General features: G+C 40.5%; 1 protein-coding gene across 2 annotated transcripts in view; it reads right to left on the reverse strand.

Moving 5' to 3' along the window:
* Peak1 (pseudopodium enriched atypical kinase 1) overlaps window positions 1-21,454 on the reverse strand; it is a 227,302-nt gene that overhangs the window by 14,521 nt on the left and 191,327 nt on the right. For both annotated transcript variants that reach the window (XM_059267930.1, XM_059267931.1), the window contains one exon: window positions 11,995-12,737. In XM_059267930.1, the coding sequence (XP_059123913.1) occupies window positions 11,995-12,737 (743 nt within the window). The remainder of the gene's footprint in view (window positions 1-11,994; window positions 12,738-21,454) is intronic.

Here is a 21,454-nt window from a genome sequence, read left to right on the forward strand (position 1 = left end):
TTTTTCATAGTAGGTCATTTATTTTGGCTCCAAGTTCATACAAGCCCAAACCTCTTCTTTCTAAGCAAGTTCCCAGCTGAGCCTCTGACACTTCTACATGCACAGAGGCATGAAATGAAGTGGACACTAACCTAGACTGGCTGTGTATGTGTAGCTGGCCACCGATCACCTACTTCCTGTAATGTTTTAATGCTGGACATACTTGTGTTGAATTATGAAAGTGGGGATGGTTTCACATCTAGATTTTCTCTTACTACTAAGCTAGTAATTAACTGCCTGTGCAGATAGTATGAACTCCTTGTAAATTCCTACTGATAACAGCTATTCCCCTTAATGCTTTTTCATTTAGTGTCTTGCTTTCTCAGCATCTACCCAAATAAGACAAATTGGGATTTGAGTAAAAAGTGCAATAAAAAGCGCTGGTCTCCACAATTCACCTCAACTTTATTAGAAGCTTTCAACAAGGCTGTGGTGTAGGCGGAAAAGCAAGTAGGTCTGCTGGTGAAACAGGGAAGTCCCCTGTCTCCTGAGCTTTGTATGGTCTAGCCTTGAGAACAAAGACCTGCACTATCAAAAGAGAAGACAGCCATCATCTCAACTGTGGACTGCTGGGGAAACAGTCAGAAAGGCAGTGGTATTTTTACATATGTAAGACACTGAGCCTTTAAGGTATCTTCATCCAAATTTAACATACAGTCTTTCATGGCAGCATTTGTTCAAAGATTATCTCATGAGATAAATGAGAGGAAAAAAAAAAAAACCTTAGAGAGACCAAGCAATAATCTACCAGGTATCTAGGCAAAAGGCATTACATGGAGAGCTAGCTAACCGACTCCAATATAAGAGGAAAGGTCTGCTGAGGAGTCAGGAGTCAGTCTGCTATGAAGCTGGTGTTTCTGCAAAACTGGCCATCCCCTCTGGCCTCGGTTTCCTTTAGTAGAGGATGATAAAAGGCCTTGTGAACTGACTTTAGTTTACTAGGATGTTTTGTTAGTAGCTACTGTGATTCTTTGAGAGACAAAGAAGGCAATGGAGATCTTCACTTGGATAGCAGGAAGATTTAGTTTAAGTTTAATTGTATGGTTACTTTTATTTAGAGACTAGGGAAGTGAGGGGCTGGAGTCTAGCCAATGTGTAGCTCACCCAGACAGTCTGGTCTGCTGGGTGGTAGTCTGTCAAGATGAGAGAATAAGAGAAAACATGGATGAGTGAGAAATGGGAGCTGAAGGTAACTGATTGTGTGGAAATCGATTTTGCTTTTCCTTTACTAAGACATTTAGGTAAAAGTTGACTGTATTCACTATCTCCCCATTTCTTACCCTGCTAGCGTGCTGTGTTGGTATCCATCCCCCTTACTACTCATTTTCTTCTATTTTTTACAGTTTAACTTTTTATTGATTCTTTGTGGATTTCACATTGTGCATCTTGATCCTACTCATCTCCTAGTCCCTTCCCATCTGCCCTCTACCTTTGCAACCTCCCCTCTCAGAGGATAAAAAAGACAAAATTGAAAAGAAAAGACAAAGCAAAAAAAAAAATCTCATTGTGGGAGCTGTAGTGTGACACAGTGAGTCACACAGTCCTTTAGTCCAGATATTGTTATTTGCAAGTGTCCACTGCACTGAGTCATTGGTCTGGTTTGAGGTCTCTGGTTTTTGCTACATCACTAATACTGGGCCCTCACTGGGACTCCTCCTGGATATCCTGTTGTTATCCTGTGTCATGGAGATCCTGTAACTTTGGGTCTGCAGGACCCCTTCATGTGCTCCAGCAGATCACAGATGGGGTGGATGATGGGATGGGCCAACTTATAGGCCTGGTTCTGGGTCTGGGTGGTTGCTGGGTTGGTCAACCCGCCAGCTCTCCTTCATCCTCAATGCCTGGGTGAGCTCTCCAGTACTGTCCCAGCTAGCTCACCCTATGTAGTAAGCAGCAAGGGGCAGGGCCAAGTCTCCTGCTCTCATGTCCTTGGGGTAGGCTTGCCCACACCTTCACCACCAGGGCCAGCTCTACTGTGTTGCCTAGTCGAGGTGTAGGGGCCACTCTGCCTAGTGCTGCAGCTGGTGAGAGGCAGGGCTAGCTCTCTTGCTCTAGTGACCTCAGGGACAGCTGTCCTACCTACCACAGGCCTCCAGGTGCATGGGGAAGGGGGGGTTCTCAATCTTGCCCACACCACCATATGGTAGGTGAGGGGCAGGGCTCAGTCTCTCACATTCATGTTCTCTCACGACCTCAGGGCAAGCTCACCTGCGCTCTCACCAGCAGGGTTGGCACTATTATGGTGCCCTGGTGAGGAGCAGTGCCCGCTCTCTCGAATGCTGTAGGCAGTGAGGGGACGGGGCAAGCAGGGCCTTCTCTCCCCTGCCCACACTGTCACTGCATTTTCTTGAGGCTCACCAGAGACTGAACTCTCGTCTTGAAATAGGCTTGAGCTCTTGGCCTGTGGGACTTTGCCTTTGGTGACTACTGTTCTAACTGTTTCTGCTTTCAGTCTCTTCTATGTGTCTGCCTTTTCTCACATTGCACTCTTCCACTAACAAACTCATACATCCCATTTAGTCTGAACTAAATAAAGATTCTGGGAGATGATTTAATCTTTCCAGGCTTTACATTTCTTATGAGTCCCAAGCTCCTGTGTTTAGCTGGCTGTTGAGCTTCTCTAACTTGGCTGCCATTTGCATGCTTCACAGACACCTCATCTTTCTGATTCCTATTTCATTTAATGGCACTGCTATCCTTTTGGGGTTGTCCTGCCTAGCAATTTATGACTGCCGCCTTCACCTTACATCGAGCACTAACTATACACGGCTCACACCTTCATCAATCTGAACCACGCCCCTTCTTCCTCTCTGTCCTACTGCAGCACAGGTGGACTCTCCACTACTTGAACTATTGCAAATACACAATAATGACCTCCCTGCTTTCAGTCTTTTGGGTCTCTCCCACTATGATTTTCTTCCAAAATCATTAATTTTGAATTAACCCCTTTGTTTGAACCTTCACTATAATCTGTCTTATTTAAGAGTTATTATGTTTTTTCATCTCTGCTGTATTATAAGCTCTAGGAGGGCAAGGTTTTTGTCTTGTGCATATGCATTGCTGTAAATCTACAGAATATCCCAATGTTTTATATTGTTTTTTGAAAGGTCATGAAATATTTTATCAAATGCCCGCTATATTATATATTATACTAGGTTCTAAGCATATAAGAATTAAAAAGCCATGGTCCTTGTAGTAGATGTTAAAAGTAATGGCGGGTAAGAGACACATGAATGTTTCTATATTGTGCAATGGAATTATTGCTTATTTGTACAACTGAGCATTATAATATTATGTGCATATTAAGTCCTGTAGTTTCTTTCTTAAGACAGAGTCTAGTTGTAGAGTCTAGGCTGGCCCGAAACCCAAGATCTCCTGCTTCAGCTTCCCAGGTGTGGGACTACACGGATCTGCCACCATGTCTTGAAGACATTCTATAACCTTTTTCTCTTACAATGGCTTTATTATGGTTTGACTGTGACATGTCCCCACGGGTTCATGTATTCAAACATGGGGCCCTCGGCTACTGGAACTTTTCGGGGAGCTGAGGAAATTTTAGGAGATGGGGCCTCAGTGGAAGAAGTGGGTCACTGTGGGGTAGACATTGAGGGTTTATAGTCCAGCCCTGCTTCTGGCTCTAGTGGCTCTCTGTCTGCTAATCTAACAAGATAGGAGCAAGCAGCCTCATATTCCTGCTCCCACTGCTGCAAGGCACTACTGTTGCTGTGCCTTCCCACCATGATGGGCTGGCACGTCCTCAAACTGTGAGCAAAAACAGTCCCTCTCCCGTTAAGTTCCTTCTAGTGAGGGAGTTGTTTATAACAATGGAAAACAGTAACTGATTTAAAAAAACAGAAGTAGAGTACTTGCTGTGAGGAACCTGACCAGATACCTCCTAGTCCTTTGGAAAAGGTCTGGGAGGAATGTGGAACTTTGGAACTGCAGGCTAGAGAAATCCAGGATTCTTTCTGTAAGTGGAGGTCAATGGGTGAGGCTGGTATGCAGTTTAGTGGGTCAGTCTGATTGAGAGTTCAGGAGACCAGAATGGCAACAGAAATATGGCCAGGCTCATGAAGTTTCAGAGGGGAGCAAGGGTTTTATGGAGATGCCATTTATGTTACATGCTGGCAAAGAATCCGGTTATATTCTGCCTATGTCCCAAAAAATTGGAGTGAGGATGAACCGTAATGAAGCCACTTTGACTGGAAATTTCAAGACCGCATAGCATATGGGCTGTGACATGGTATATTGGTCACTGGCTGAAAATGGTTACAGCTGTGGAAAGAGAAGGTAAGGAGGCCGGGAAGAGAGCAGCTCTCACTGCTAAGGAGAGGAACACAGAGAAACTCAGCATTCTACACTGGCTGGTGCTGTTTGGGAAGCTGCAGAACTTTCAGCATGTGGGCCTCAATGGAGGAAGTGGGTTACTAGGGGGTGGGCCTTGAGGGTAATATTCCAGTCCTGATTCTAGTCCCAGTCTCTCTCTGTTTGCTGGGCCAATGGCATTTGAGTAAGTGGCATCATATTTCTGCCACCACAGCCACAAGCTACCACAGCCACAAGCTGCCCCAGCCATAATGCCTTCCCTTCGTGATAGACTGAAATTTCAGACAATGAGTCAAAATAAGTCCTCCCCATCTTAAGCTTAATGTGCTTCTTGTTATATACTTGGCTACAGTGACAAGGGAAGCAATAATATAAGATTTAAGAATAAATTATTGCTGGGCGTGGTGGCAAATGTCTTTAATCCCAGTACTTAGGAGGCAGAGGTAGGCTTCTCTGTGAGTTCAAGGCCAGCCTGGTCTACAGAGTGAGTTCCAGGCAGCCAGGGATACACAAAGAAACCCTTTCTCTAAAGATTACAGAAGAATGCTACAAAATGTAGCAACCTCAAGGAAAAAAGAAAGAAAGAAAGAAAGGAAGGATGGAAGGAAGGAAGGGAAGAGAGAAAGAAAGAAAAAACTATGTTTTCTACTTTACAGAGGGACACTAGATTTAGAAAAGGTATGTACAAGGGCTAACACAATTTAGTCAATATGCAACTAAACCATAAGTTACACCCAGTTCTTTTGACTTTAAAGCCTAATTCTTAACCACTTTGTCAAAAGGTCTCAAAAATTCTATATGGAAACCACTGTGGTGGGGTGCTGCTATAAATATGGTTTCCCAGAGCTCACTGCTGGCAATTCCAATTCTGTAGGTAAGGAATAGGACCAAGGAAATGGCTGTTAGTGAGGATCCCTCAGGTAGTTATGGAACAGCTCATCTGTAGATCAGAAGGCGGAAATTCCTCATTGCGTCACACTGTCTCCCAGGAAAAGGCATGCAGACAAAGAACCAGCATGTGCAACAGTTGAGGAACATGACGTAGGGGCTATTTGTAATTTATGTTTGAGGACAGGACAGCAGAGATGAGTAACCAAGGATACCTAAGGATACCTGTGCCTTTAGGAAATTCACTGTGATGATCTACAACCTCAAATGCTCTAGTCTGCCCCCCTGCCACTGAATATATCATGATATAATCTTTTAACAAAATCAAAATCACCTATAATGACCATCACTCTCACACAGGATTTAATTGTATACTACTATTTTATAGGTCATTTTAAACAAAGGTGTGTTCATATTATTTGGTATTCTATGACCCTTTACAATAAACATTGTTCATCTTATATAGTCTTTATAGTCACTACTTTTAATGATTACAAACATTTAATTGAGACAATGTGCCATAAATTATTAAACTATTTTCTTAATATCAGGAACTTAATTTGTTTCTAATTTTGGCATCACTGAAATTCTTGAGATTGCTACATTTTGTAGCATTCTTCTATAATCTTAAGAGAAAAAAGATGCTTATATCTTTGAACTAATGAGAAAGAAAATATTAAAGTATAGAACCTATCTAAATATGCTAAGGCTAATGTCCAATATTAAAGAATAATAATCAGGCCGGGGTGGCGGCGGCGGCGGCGGTGGTGCATGCCTTTAATCCCAGCATTTGGGAAGGCAGAGTTAGATGGATCTCTGTGAGTTCAAGGCCAGCCTGGTCTACAGAGCGAGATCCAGAACAGGCACCAAAAACTACACAGAGAAACCCTGTCTTGAAAAACAAACAAACGAACAAAAAAAATCAGTAACCTATAGAATGTGGACTACTTTCCCAGTATTTTTAACAATAAATTGCCTCATTGTATTTAAATGCTACAGTTTTATGAAAGCAGTTTCACTACATAACCATGTGCATTGTAACAATTTTATGAGTAGGCATGGCAACTAGCTTCTGCTGATGTAAAAACCGAAAAAGTTCCTTGACCTGTTTAACAATAGAGATAAATTTCAGAACATGGGCCCAGATGACTCCAAAGCTCTTTATTCTGTATTTCACTGCCTTTTAGTTTAAGGTCAATACAAATAAAGCCGTTCATGATGAAGAAAAATTAGAATAAATGAGATAGGAAAACCTTCAAATTCAGTAAAAGTCCCAAGTTAAAACCACTGATTTTACAACAAAGGCCAACATTGACACATGCTATGGATTGAGTTGTCTCTCTGAATTCCTGTGTCGAAGTCCTAATCGCTAATATGACTGTACCCGGAGATAAGGGCAATAAGGAGGTAATTAAATTTAAACAAGTTATGAGTGGAGCCTGATACAATGTCACTGTAGTAAAGAGACACCTGAAGGCTCACCTGCTTTCTCTGTGATGTCAGGATGCACTGAAAAGGTGGCTGTCTACAAAGCCTGTGAAAGCCTTCACCAGAAACCAAGTCAGCCACAGCCCTGCCCTTAGGTTTTCCAGACTCCAGAATTCCAAGAAAATAAATACATTTCTGTTAAGCTATGGAGTCTATGACAGTTTTTCTATCAGCTTAAGTAAACTAAAACTGTGTGTGGGGGGTGCCATTCCAACAATCATTAAGAATGTTCTAGAAGCAGCCTTAGGACTAGGTAGATGCTGAAAGCATTTAGAGATGCATGTTAGAAAAAGCCTGGATAAGTATGAACTGACAGCTACAGCAAATACAGATGTGAAAGGAGATGACAGTGAGGTCTCTGATGGAAATGAAGAACACATTATTAGAAACTACTAGAAAGGTGACTCATGTCATAAAGCGGCAGAGAATTGCACTGCACTGTGTTCTAGTGGTTTGTTGAGAAAAGAATGTACTAGAGGTAAAGTTGGATTTTTAGTTGAGATGCAAGTCAGGCGTTGAAGGAATACTTTGTTTCTCCTGACTGCTCATAGGACAGTAGGAAAGGGGAAAGGAGATGAAGACTGTTTGGTTTCTTCATGTAAAAGGCATGATGCTTAATCTTCTGTTTTGCTTCGAGACAAGGTTTCATGTAGCCTTAGGTTGGCCTCAGGCTGAGGCTGGCTTTTACTTCCGATTCTCCTGCCTCTGCCACCTGTGTGCTAGGATTACGGGTATGTACCACCACAACAGACTTGGAAGCTTGCTCTTTACAGGACACTAAGGGTGTGTGCTAAACAGCCATTTGATAAGGACGTCATGAGTATAGCTCACAGACTTGTCAGCAGAAGTCAGGAACAGGGACGATATTATATTAGCAGAGACTGCCAGTTTGGGAACAGTCTTTGTCCAAAGGGGATAAAGAAAGTGGAACGTCATGAAAAGACTGCCAGACATCTTGAATTCTACAGGCCTGCTCCATAGAGCTCTTTGGCTGCATTATTTTTTAGGGAAAAGGAAGAAAGCCATGGGGGTGATAAAGATTGAGAGTATTGCTGGAGAAATGGCTCAATAGGTTAAGAGCATTTACTGTTCTTAAAGAGGACCTGGCTTTGGTTCCCAGCACTCATATTAGCCAGCTCACAACCATCTGTATATCTCCAGTTCCAGGGAGCCCAATAACTTCTTCTGGCTTCTGCAGGCACTCACACACATGGAATGCACATAAACTCATGTAGGCACACACACACACACACACACACCACTTATATATTTTTTAAAAACTTAGAAAAAAAAGATATCAATGCTGTTCTTCTTACTAACGGTCCAGTGGGCAGGACTGTTTTCTGCTAGGTGTCAAATGATGAGCCTCCTCCCTTGACTTGGAGAGCTGGGGGGTGGAGGACAACGAATAGCACTTCAAGGTGGGAGAACCTTTTTGTGGAACCATATGAGTGACAGTATCAAATGAGGGTACCTTTTTGAGACATATGAGTTAAGGGCATTTAAGACTTGCTAGACTTGGACTTCTGTACCCATCTTTCCTCCTTTTTATCTTCTGATTTCTCATATTTCAGGATGGAATGTCTATCCTATGCCTGTGCACAATATTTGGAAAGCAAGTAAGTTGTCTGGCTTTACCAGGGTCACAGATAACAATGTTGCATTAAGATGAATTACACCTTAAGTCTTATCTGTATCTCATCTAGATAATATGCAGATAAGACTTTAAGTGAGGACGTTAGAGTTGATCCTTGGAAATAAGACTTTTAAGGTGATTGGGATGTATTTGCCTGTGACAAAGATGAGTTTGAGAGTGAGGGAAGGAGGATGGAATCCTATGAACTAAATTGTGTCTTCTTCCAATTTACATGCTAAAGCTTTAAAGTACAATGAGACCATATTTGAAGATACAGCCTACAAAGAAAGAGATACTTAAAGTTAAATAAGTTATATGGTTGGGACCTGGATATAGCAGGACCAGTGTCTTTTTAAGAAAAGACACCAGAATATCTGTTATCTCTTAGTGAAACTCATCACAGTGTGAGGACTCAGAAAGAACAGCCCTTATCAGAAAATAACCAAGTTAGAACTCTGACTTTGGACTTTTCAGCTTCCACAAACATGAGAAAATCAATTTCTATTGTTGGGCTAGGGATTTAGCTTGGTAGTAGGATGCTTGTCTAGCACACACAAGACCCTAAGTTCAATTCCCAACAACGCATACACACAAATCCTATTATTTAAGCCACAGAATCTATGATATTTTGTTATAGCAGTCTGAAAAAGCCAACACAAAGTAAATATTTTGATAGTTTACCACTACAGTGAATAAGTAGGTATGGTCCTTTACCTTTCAAATTGGCTTTTCTTTGCAATATTTTAAGAGACAAGTCCAATCTATTAGGCTACTAATAGATTTCACTAATATGGAAAAGGGATATGTTAAGACAAACACAGAAAAGGAGTTGTTTGGGCCAACTGTTGGTTTCCTTTGCTCATCTCTGCAAATGTAGGGTTTTCAGAGTTCTCAGAATTTACTCCTGTAAGGTTGTATAATCAATTAGGTACTTCTGGAAATGCCCAGAAAACCTTCAAAGAGACATTTATATTCAGCATTTAGTATAAGGCACCCTTTCCCAAACCTGCCAACAACTCCCAGTACATAATCACTCGCCACCTGTTCTTTTGAGATTGCTTTTGTATTATTACAAGCAAAGAAATCAATACTACACCATTGATTTAGGAAAGAGACAAGATTGCGTGGCAATAATACATAAAGTTAGTCAAGCCCCACTTCTCAATTGTTTCGAAAGAACAGATACTTTTATGCCCCTTTCTGAAATAGGTACTCATTCTGCACTGGTGATCTGCAGCAATAAAGACCCAAGATAGATAAGGTACTATAACCCCAATTGATATAATAGCTCTTGAGAGCTACACAGAATCTCAAAATGCCTTTTTATACTCAATAGTAATATATTAACTTGAGTCCATATCTTCTTTCTACAGTTTGTCCCTTGGTTTAATTTTAAAAATGTGGGCTGCAGCAGAGGGTCAAGACAGTCAGCAGTGGAAGTGTTACAACTGCAGAGAGCAGCCAGCTGAAGAGCTGGTCCAACATATATGTCTTGATAGGCAGGTAAGGCAATTGTTTACCTTATCCATTAATTTACTAAGACACCATCTGGTCCTTCTACGTCAAATTAACATGTAAAAGTCATTAAGATATGTTAATTGATTTTGAATCAGTGAATAGACTCAGTAAAAGGAGGTTATGGGAATGGAGAACATTATACTGAGCTTTGTGCTTTTAAGATCTTTCACTTGGATTATCTCACTTGATCGTCACCTTAGTCCCATAAAGTACATGGCTTATCATTTTAAGTATCTGAAAGAAGAGGAAAAAAACATCTTTGAGACCCAAAGATTTTTAACTCTCTTAAAGTAGAGAAGCAGCCAAAGACAGCTCATTTAGCCACACAATAGCCCCAAAGACAGGTATTATTACTAACAAAGCTTCGAAGTGGTAAAGTCAGGATCAGAAGACAAATCTTTTGGAGATCTTAGTGCATGCCATAGTTGTTACACTCATGAGACTTGTGTGTGACACTCTGTTACAGTAAGTATAACCAGACAGGAATCCTTAATGTCAAGTGGTCTGTGTCTCTCAAAGTAGTGCGCTGTCTGGAACGGTTGACATACATTTAAAAAAGCAACAGACAATAAGATAGACAAAGCTTATCTTTGCCTATCTACACAGTCAGAAATACCTGAGGTTTTTTAAAATTACAATTATTGGGGTGTGTGTGTGTGTCAAACTACAGCAGTCCATATCCTCCTTCCACTAGCTGGGTCCCAGGGATTGAATTCATAAAACTCAGTCATCAGGCCTGCTGGCAAGTGCCTTTGTTCAATGAGCCATTTTGCTGGTCTGATATCTATGCTTAAATCCTAGCTCTACTTGTGGCTAAGTGACCTCAAGCAAGTTAGTTACCTCACTGAGCAAAACCTTCCTCATGTGTCAAATGGAGAAAAAGATCTTGACCTTATGAGCATGGTGTGAGCATTGAATATCAGTTATCTTTGTCTATAAACGTGTTTCCCAGGAAGCAGAGAAGTCATAGAGGAGGGGCAACAAGGACCTCATACATGGTAGAGATGAAGATGGAAACAAGAAATGAAAGGTATACAACAGTCTCGTTTTTATAGGGAACCACTGCAAACTGCCAAAGCTCAATGGCTACTTCTTTTAAGAGGAGTCTGAGTTAAGGTCTATGACAATGTTCATTCTCAATGTGAAGGGGTTTATAAACATCATGGGAACACCCTTCTGGGTAGGACTATGAGGTTTTTTTTTTTTGTTGTTTGTTTTGTTTTTTTTTTGTTTTTTTTTAAATGAGGGTGTTTGCAGAAAGGTTTAAAAGAATAGGAAAGACCCACCCTGAGTGTGGGCAGCACAGTCTTATGGACTAGGGTCCCAGACTGAGAAAGAGGAGGAAAGTTAACTGAGCATCCGCATTCACCTCTCTCTGCTTCCCGACTGAGGAACAATGTGACCAGCCAACCCACATGCCTGCTGTGTCTTCCCCATCATGATGGACTGTATCTCCTCCTACTGTGAGCCAAAATCAACCAGCCACACTTCAGCTTCCTGACAGGTATCTGGCCACAGAAGTAACTAATATACAGTCCTTCTAGACTCTCGCAGAATGTTCATTTCCCTATTCTCCTTACTGTCTATTTTTTCCTTTCAACAATAAACCTGCTTATTAGGGTATATCTGCTAATGCAGGAAGCTCACTCACTTGCACACAATGGAGAAACTGGAGGAAAAAAAGTGGAAAGGAAGAATGGATCCATCTCAGTAATCAGGTGTTGACTAAGATTAAGGTAAGGCCAGCCATGGTGCATACCTTTAATCCCAGCACTCACAAGGAAAAAGCCAGGAGATCTCTATGAGTTTGAGGCCAGCCTGGTCTATATAGTGAGTTCAAGCCAGCCAAAGCTACATGGTGAGACCCTGTCTCAAAAAAACCAAAAGAATATTTGAAAAAATACCGGGTGGTGGTGGTGCATAACTTTAATCCCAGCACTCAGGAGGCAGAGGCAGGCAGATCTCTGTGCCTTTGAGGCCAGCCTGGTCTACAGCCAGAGTTCCAGGACAGCACAGGGCTACACAGAGAAACCCTGTCTCAAAAAACAAAACAAAAGGAAAAAAAAAAGATTAAGGTGAGATTTCCCATGTTTTCTTACCTTGACCGCATAGTTATTGAGTGGATCTTTTGCATATGAGGCAGTGTAGTAAACTGCATCTCCAGCTTCGCAGGACGGTTTGTCACTGGTTAGCCTGAAATCTGACCAGCTGTCCACTCCAAAGCGGAGTTGGTCTTTCTGCCCAGCCATGAAGAGGTCTTCACATTTAACAGCCAGTTTCTTCAAGGTATCTGTATGAAGGCTTCGGATTTTACCCACCACTTCTTCCCGATTTTCAAGTCCTCGATAAAGTGCTTGTCTTTGTGGCTTCTGGATACTTCGACCCTGTCTACAGGAGAGACCACGCCGGCTGGAGAGGGACTCCATACTGTTGGAAAATCTGTCCTTAATACTGAGAGTGGCTAAGCTGGAGATACTGTTTGCTGCTGAAGGAACAGGTCTCTCTTTGTGCAAAGGTCTCTCCAGGGAGTCACAAGACTCAATGTCCAGTCCTTTGAGGTCACAGCTAATAGAAGACCCAGCACTGCTGGCATCCCAGTTGGGGTCAATATCGTAGGTGGGGTTAGCCATGACACAAAGACTACTTTCCATGGTTTTTTGAAGGTCTTTGGAGATTGGCTCTGTATTGGCTCGTATCATTTTCTTTGGCAGTGGGGGTGGTGTGGGTTGGGAAGCATTCAATACTTCTTGGTCTGTCTTCTCTCCAAAGGCAATGGCATCATCCAAAGCTCCCTTGGGATGCCGTGGATGCTTGGGAGGTATCATAGCTGCTCTAGACTGTCCTGCATTATTTTGAAAGAAGAAGAAAAGAGAATTAATCAGAAATTTCAACCTCATTTCATAATTGAAACAAGTAGAAATGAGTGAGGCAGGCATGGGACTCTTAACACTCAGCAATGCTTTCACTGCAAATGTGAGCCAAGGAAGGAGCATGGAAGGCAGGAATCCAAAGTTCAATTGGAGCAACAAATATGAATTATGTCTCAGCATTTCTTTGCCAGAGGAATGTGGCACTAATTTAGGTAATGGGCTTTGTTTTCAAATAGGAACCCAGATTCTCCAGCCCTGCCTCGATAATGCTAACATTCACAATACCGCAGTACTAAGAAAGGACAGACACTAGAAACACCTGAATTGTGACAGTTAGAGATGACAGCATTCGTCCATCAAGAAAATACTTGGGAGCATTACTGAAAACAGAATTGAAACTAGCAATGGGACCACTGTACAGAGCCCGACAAAATATGTTCTGTTTCTTGTATTAATACTCCAGTTTTACATTGTATATAGCACCTGCCATTACATATATGTACATATAATGTATCCAATATTTATGTTTAGAGGGCAAAACACATTAGGGTTCAATAATACTTTGTTTCTTACATAAAGGAAAGAAGACACTATTTTTCTAAAGACAGAAATATATCATGAAACTTGCACAAAAGCTACAAAAATTAGCCATGTTATTAAAATGAGGCCTTTACTCAAGAGATAGAGGGAGAGCAGAAGGCCTGGTTACACAACATTATGTTGCGGTCCTAACCCCCGGTATCTATGAATAGGTCTTCATTTGGAAATAGAGTCTTTGTTAGTATGACTGAGTTGAGGGTAAGGAAGGCACTAATCAAATATGGCTGGTATCCTAAAAAGAAGAAAATGTAATGTGAAGACAAATAAGGGAAATACTATGTGGTGACAGGGGCAGAGACAGGAATGCCAAAGATGGATGGCATCATTAAATGCCAGGCAGAAGCAAGAACAGATCCTACTCAGTGTCTCAGAAGAAGCATGGTTCTGTGGACAGAAGTTTCATTTTAAGTCTCTAAACTGTCAATTGTCAAAGAATTAGTTTCTGTTGTAGTATGCAACCCATTTAAAGTACTTTATTACAACAGTCCTAGGAAAGAAATACATATTGCTACTTATAATCATACAGAGTACAGGTAAATGGATTCTGTGATGTTAATACTATCCAACTGATCTCATCTTGAATCAGCTAGAACACCTTTGAATATGTCTGTGGATTTCTGTACTGGGCTAATTGGGGTGGAAGGAACCATTCCAAATGAGGGCAGTGATTCTGAACTGAACAAAATAAAAGTGAGCCGAACACCAGTATTCATCTCCCTCTCCTTCCTGACTGCAGATGCAAAGCTTCCTCATATTTCTACTGCCATGACTTCCCCATTATGATAGACTGGCCCCTTAAGCTGGGAGTTAAAACAGACCCTTCCTCCATGATCTGTTTTATCACGGCAATAAGGAAAGTCACAAATACAGATGTTTCTGAGGATGCTAATAAGTAAAGCAGTGGTTTGTTTTGTTAAAACTACATCCTTGAAGAAATGCCAAGGGCAAGAATCAATATAAACTGTGATTACAATTATATTCAATTTCTTACATACAGTACTTGGATCAAGAATTATCTAGGAGTTTAAATAAACTACTAACTACCACATACATACAGCAAACTGAAGGCTCTCCTTTCTCCACTGACAGCATACAGCAGCATTTTTATAAGGAAGAGAGCTGCATTAAACCCAAACAAAAATATACAGAGAGAATGTACAAGAGAGTGGGGGTGGGAGGCTTCAGATAGGGAGGAAGAGAGGGAGGGGGAAGTGAAGTGAAGGGAGAAGCGGGGGCAGGGGAGAATAAGCAGAGAATATATAGCTCTAGGGAGCAAGGGCTTTTAAGACTTTCCAGCTGGGATTTGGCTTTGTGTAGTGCTTGTCCAACACGCACAAGCCCTTGGGTTTGATCTTTATTAGCATAAAACTAACTAGCTAGCTGCTAAATAACTAACTAATTAAATTCTCTTGAAGAAAAACACAGGACTAGATGGATTCACTGATGAATTCTACCAAATGCTTAATATTAATTAAACCAAAGTATTACTACCAATCTTTTGCAAGCTCTTCCAAAAAGTAGAAGGGAAGAGGGAACACTTCTATCTTGAATTTTGTAGAAGCCATGTTAACTAGACAACCAAACCAAATACATTTAAGAAAACTAAAGACTAATACTACTTGAATACAAGTGAAAAAAATATAAGTCATTAGCAATAGAACCTAGTGACACTTTAAACATTATAAATATAATAATATGCCATAACAACTTGGGTTTATCCAAAGAATGCAAGGTTGGTTTAATATCTGAAAATTAATCAGCATATGATGCTAACAAAATACAAAAGAAAAAACAATCTCACATAATCTCCTCAAATTTGTGGAAAATGTATCTGATAAAATCTAATGCCTTTCCATGACAACACCCAACAAATTTGGGACAGAAGCGAACATTCTCAGTCTGATAGCTTCTATATCAAACCAAGAGCTAACATACTTGATGACAACAGAGTAGATGATTCCTTCCTAATGTCATAATACAAAAACTTCCATTATCACCATCTTTATTCTACCTTATACTTGAGCACTAGCCATGGAAATGTGGAAATAGGAACAAATAAAAACATCCCAACTAGAAAGAAGTAAAACTATTCTATGTATAGATGATATAATCTTGTAGTTTGAGAAGCCCAAGGAATCATATGAGTATCTATCAGAAGTAATATGCCAGGGCTCAGATGGCAGAGTGCTTGCCTAGCAAGCAAGGTGCCTTGGGTTCAGTTCCTAGCATGTCATAGAACTGTTGAATGTGGTGGAATACACTTGTAATTTCAGCACTTGAGACATGAGGTCAGGAGGAACAAGAAGTCAAAGCCATCCTCAGCTACACAGTAAGTTTGAGGCCAGTGTGAACTACATGGGAACTTGCTGTAGACAAACAAAAAGAAGAAAGGAATGTATCAGTTTAGTGAGACTGCAAGATACAAGATCACTATACAAAAATCAATTGTAATGACTATTCTAAATCTGACATTAAAAAAATAACCCTATTTGCAACAAAGAGACTAAAATATTAAGGGATAAATTTAATTAAGCAAGAGTTGTATTCTGAAAACTATAAAACATCACTGAAAGAAATTAAAAAGTACCAGAATAAATGGAAATTAGTTATGTTATTAAAAATCAGTCACATTATTAAAATGACTAATTTTATTCAGTCTATTTAAGCTCATGGATCAGAAACTTTAATATTGTTAAGATGGAAGTACTCCTCAAATTGACCTACAGATTTAATGTAATCCCTATGAAAATCTCAGTTGGATTTCTTGCAGAATTGATGTGGGGACCCTAAAATTCACATGGAAACATAAGCGGCTTATAAGTGGCCAAAAATAGTCTTAGCAAATTACAAAATTATAGTAATCAAGATAGTGTAGTACCTAGTTAAGAGCAAAGATATAGATGAGTGGAATTGGTTTGAAAGGTCAGAAAGAAATCTTTGTATTAAGAGGTCAATTAATATTGACAAAGGTTGTCCAAACAGTTCAATGGAGGAAAGAACAAACAGGGTTGTGACAAGTGAATACACATATGAAAAACAAAACAAAAAAATAAAGTTGGACACTTGTTTCACACTATATACCAAGATAAACTAAAATGCATAAAAGATCTAAATATAAGAGCTAAAAACTATGAAACTCTGTACTATTCACTGCTGGCAATCAAACCCAGGGTCTCAAGCATGCTCTAACACTGAGCTATATCCTTACTCCAGAACTATGACAAATCTGATGATAGAAATCAATGGTTGTGTCCCTGAGTTGGGCAATGGTTAGTTCTAACAATTAATGTAAAACAAGAAAACAAAATAGTGTGGTAAAAGTGAAAATAAAAAGAAAACTTATGTGCTTCAAAGTATATCTTCAAGAAAGTAAAAAGAAAATGCCAGGCACGGTGACACACGCCTGTAGCCCTGGTACTCTGGAGGCTGAGGATAGCACTGCTACATAGCAAGACCTTGGGTAGACACCAAAAGGGAGGAAGAAGAGGGAGGGAGGAAGGGCAGAGAGAGAGAGGAAGAAGGAAGAAGGGAGGACGGGGAAAATTACACAGAGTAGGGGAACATGTGTTCAAATTATGTATCTGGGAAGAAACTTGTATCTAGAATATATATAGAACTCTTTTTTTTTTTTTTAATTTCTTTTTTTGTTGATTTTTCGAGACAGGGTTTCTCGTAGTTTTGGTGCCTGTTCTGGAACTCACTCTGTAGACCAGGCTGGCCTAAACTCAGAGATCTGCCTGCCTCTGCCTCCTGAGTGCTACTCTCTACTCTCCACCTCAAAACGGAAGCCATAACTTCTTCCTGTATTCTCTTAGCACTTCCGCTTAAAGTGCGTGTGCCACCACCGCCTGGCTTTGAACTCTTTTATTTTTATTTTTATTTTTATTTTTATTTTTATTTATTTTTTTCGAGACAGGGTTTCTCTGTGTAGCTTTGCGCCTTTCCTGGAACTTGCTCTGTAGACCAGGCTGGCCTCGAACTCACAGAGATCCGCCTGGCTCTGCCTCCCGAGTGCTGGGATTAAAGGCGTGCGCCACCACCGCCCGGCTGAACTCTTTTAAAAATCCTTAAAAATGGGCCAGAGATTCACATAGACATTTCTCCAAAGATGATACACAAATGGCCAATACATACATGAAAGATGTCCAACATCATTACTCATTAGATAATGATATAATAAAACCCTAATACTTCACATCTACTAGGATCATTATGAATCTAAGATAGAATAGCTAGCTTGGAAAACAACCTGGGAGTTTCTCAAAGAGCAAAACAAAGAGTCATCACATGAGCCAGCATATACACTCCTACTGAGATAGTCAATGGAAATAAAACACGTCTATACAGAGACCAGAACACATGCTTACACTGTACTGTTCATAACAGCTCCAAAGTGGAAACAACACAAATGTTTACCATCTAATTAAGTGGCAAACAAGATGTGGTATAGCCACATAACTGAATGAAGTTTCCCACTTCTCTCATATTGGGTTATTTGTTCCCTTCTCTAGTGTTGGAGCACAAAACCAGGGTCTCATACATGCTAGATACTCTACTGCTGAGTTATATTCCTGGTCTTCCTCACCCATCTTTAAACACTCTTACCTCTGGGGAGCATTTAAGTCCACTCCCCAAACTTATTGATCCTCAGAGATATATATATATATATATATTCATTCTCAGGTTACAGTCTGAATTCCTTACTGGGTTGATCACTAGTGGCAGGGACTGTGTCTTATTTCTATATATGAGACCAAGCAAGAATCTGGCTGAGAATGAGTGGCTAGGTAAGTAGAGAGATAGATGTAGATAGAAAACATCATCCAATTTTTATCTAGGTCCTAGAAAAGGTTTTATGGGCTGCCATTTTCTACCCATCTCTCCAAATAAGGAAAAGCAGCAATAACTGTGGATGTGAGTAGCATCGAGAGTTCCAGAAGTACCTTCTTTTTCTTTAAAGATTATCTGAGGATTAGGGAAGTAAGACAAAGTGTATTACATAGTTCTTTAGTGCGTATTAGAGAGGTGGAAGAGGGCTGAGTGTGCAGTTTGTGCTACTTCTGGAATAAAGTTCAGACTTTCTACAAGTCGATCAAGGTTCTTTGTCTTATCTACCACTGTTTCTCCACCACTCCCATTACTCCTGTTAGTGTACCTTAGAACTGGAGTTACAGATGGCTGTGAACTGCCATGTGTGCTGGAGACCAAACCTGGGTTCTTTGAGAGAGTAGCAAATGCTCTTAACTGCCAAGTTATCTCTCCAGTCCATATTTTCTGTTCTTTTAATAGGTCTCTCTCTCTCTAATATTATTTTAGATTTATTTTTATTTACATGTGTGTGAGTGTAGTGTCTTCAGAAGTCAGAGACACCAGATCCCCCTAGGAGCAGAAATTATAGGAGGTTGTGAGCCACCTGATGTGGGTGCTGGAAACTGATCTCAGGTCTTCTATAAGAGCAATACACATTCTTAACCCTGGGGCCAGTCCAGAACTTCTATTTTTATATTTTTGCCTTAGCAAAGGTGTATTCTGTCTTTGGCCCAGCTCAGACTTTTCTACTGATGTCTTCCTACTCTCTACTCTCCACTTCAAAATGGAAGCCATAACTTCTTCCTGTATTCTCTCAGCACTTCCGCTTTATTGCAGTGTTTCTGTGTTTGTATGCATCCTTTCTAAATCTCATGTGGTACAAGACAAACAGCATGTGTTACAGTAAATGGCTGCTGAAGGACAGAAAACCAGCAGAACTGATCATTATTTCAAATGGAAAGAGACAGTCAAAGTGGCAGGATATAAAAGAATTCCAGGCCTCTCTCCTCCAATAGCAGTGCAGGATCTCATGGGAGATATGGGGATTTTCATGAGGGAATCAGGAACTTAGGCACTCTAAATGAAACCAGGAGCATTCCACAATCCCTGCAAGTAGGTCAAGCTATCTTCTAAATCTCAAAGTGCTTTGTGTTTTTGTGCTTTATTGCCACCCTAAAAGGGGAGGGGGGACAAATTCCAAACATTTAGGTCAATGTCCTAAAAGTTTGGTATCTTAGCTGCTTTTATTTTAAACGTTTAATCCTGTACATTCCTCTGAAGTCTCCAGGATCCAGACACCAAAGCTCAGTTTTCAGCAGCAGACAGGACACCACATACTCTACATTTTTGTGGCATACCAGCTTTCTAAATGGAAAGGGGGAAAAAAGTTTGATTCTAAATCTTGCCTTGCTATAGCTAAAAAGGTCCTCTGGATAACGTTTGACTAACGCAAACTCAAGCCGTACTTTTCCTCAGCCTCTAAGCTCTAGCTGTAATTTCTCCCCACTTAAACGGGCCTTTAGACTGGCAGATGAAGAAGGCCCTGTATCATGTCACTTTATGTAGAGCAAATGCTGAAAATACAACAGGAAGGGAAAATTTTGATAAGACTAATCCACTAGGAATGAAAATGATTGATATAAGTTCTTATAACTTACAAATTGGTATAGATACACAAGAAATAAGGTATCTCTAAAATAAATATTTTAAAAGATTGCATAATGAAAAACTTAAAGTAGTAATTACATCATTATAGTGATGGAAATATTAAAGACACATTAAAAACAAACCACAATAAATGTTTGCTTGTAATCTGGTAGCATTGATGTCCTAGGGCCCTAAATAATGACGCATTTAAATAGGAGTTGACCTTTGACCACAAGTCATTCCTTATTCTAACAAGACAAGAAGGCATGGCTTCCTGGCCCATCTCTCTGCCTCAAGTCATCCCCCACACAGCTTCCGGGATGAGCTTTTAATCCTGAGCGTGCCTCTTCTGAAAAGCCTACAGTGGCTCTATTAGTAAAAGATGCAGTGTTTGTGACCCAGATTCCTCTAGAAAGAAGCCTTCACAAACCTCTCAGTACACGGCAATTAGCACAGGGACTCAAAGGAGGGTGGCCTCATGTCTTTCTCTCCAAAGATCAGGTCTTTGAAGGTTACGCTAGTGTTCTCAGCACCCTGCCTGGAACTAGAGCCAGTTGGTATTAAACAGCTGCTCGCTAAGTGGCCATATTAAAGTCCCAATTAACAGAACACATCTACCTATTTAAAGCACAGCTTCAATTTTCATTCCTAATCTAACCCCACCTCAAGGTAAGTAATATACATGAGAATGGGAAGAGAAAGGAATAAAGAGACAGTCATGTCCAAACACAGAAATACGCTCTGCACTTTACAGATACAGTTTACAGAACATACTTTATAGACCACCACCACTGTTCCCCAGCTTTGTCAAATGAATAGGGCCTCGCACAGGCTGAGGCCTGCACTGTTCCCCAGCAGCTGGCTTCCAGCGTCCGGAGGAAAGGACTGCATCTGCCAAGCGTTCTTACTGTGCTGGGCGGACTGAGCACAGTGAAATGTAAGCAACAACTGGCAAGCCACGGGTACAACTTCATGTCAAAGAATAAAACTGGCTGACCTCTAGAGACTTGCGTGTATCCTCAAATAGACAGGCCACTTTGAAGAATGCCAGTGGTGTAGCAGCTGACAGGCCCACTGTTTACACGGCCTCATCACAGAAAACCTTCCTAATGCCACAGCTCACTTATTTAGGGGTAAGTTATCTATGTAATTTGAATACTGTACTCTCTTAACTAATTCTTAGATATGGGAAACTATTTTAAAATATGAATGAAACTAACTTAGGAACAAAAATCCACGCTTTCTCTTAATAGAAATAATTACAATTACAGGAGGTATAACAAATGCTCAAACAAATGTTCAAAGCTATCAACTTCAGCCTTTTTCTTTTTTAGTTCCAGATAATCTTAACTGCAATTATTTTAAAAAACATTTGGATTTATTATTTATTTATTGTGTGTGTGCACACACATGTGCACAGGTTTGGGGCTCAGATGATAACTTTGGATAGCTGGTTCTCTCCCTCCACCCACCATGGGGGTTCCAGAGATTTAACTCAGGTTGTCTGGCTTGGTGGCAAGTGACTTTACCTGCTAAGCCATCTTGCCAGCCCTTAACTGCAATGCTTTAATATTTGGTTCAAATAATTAACACAATGATACCTGCTCAATATTTATTGAATAAATATGCATTG

Source organism: Peromyscus eremicus, chromosome 7 (genome assembly GCF_949786415.1).
Source record: "Peromyscus eremicus chromosome 7, PerEre_H2_v1, whole genome shotgun sequence".
Taxonomy (NCBI): Eukaryota; Metazoa; Chordata; class Mammalia; order Rodentia; family Cricetidae; genus Peromyscus; species Peromyscus eremicus.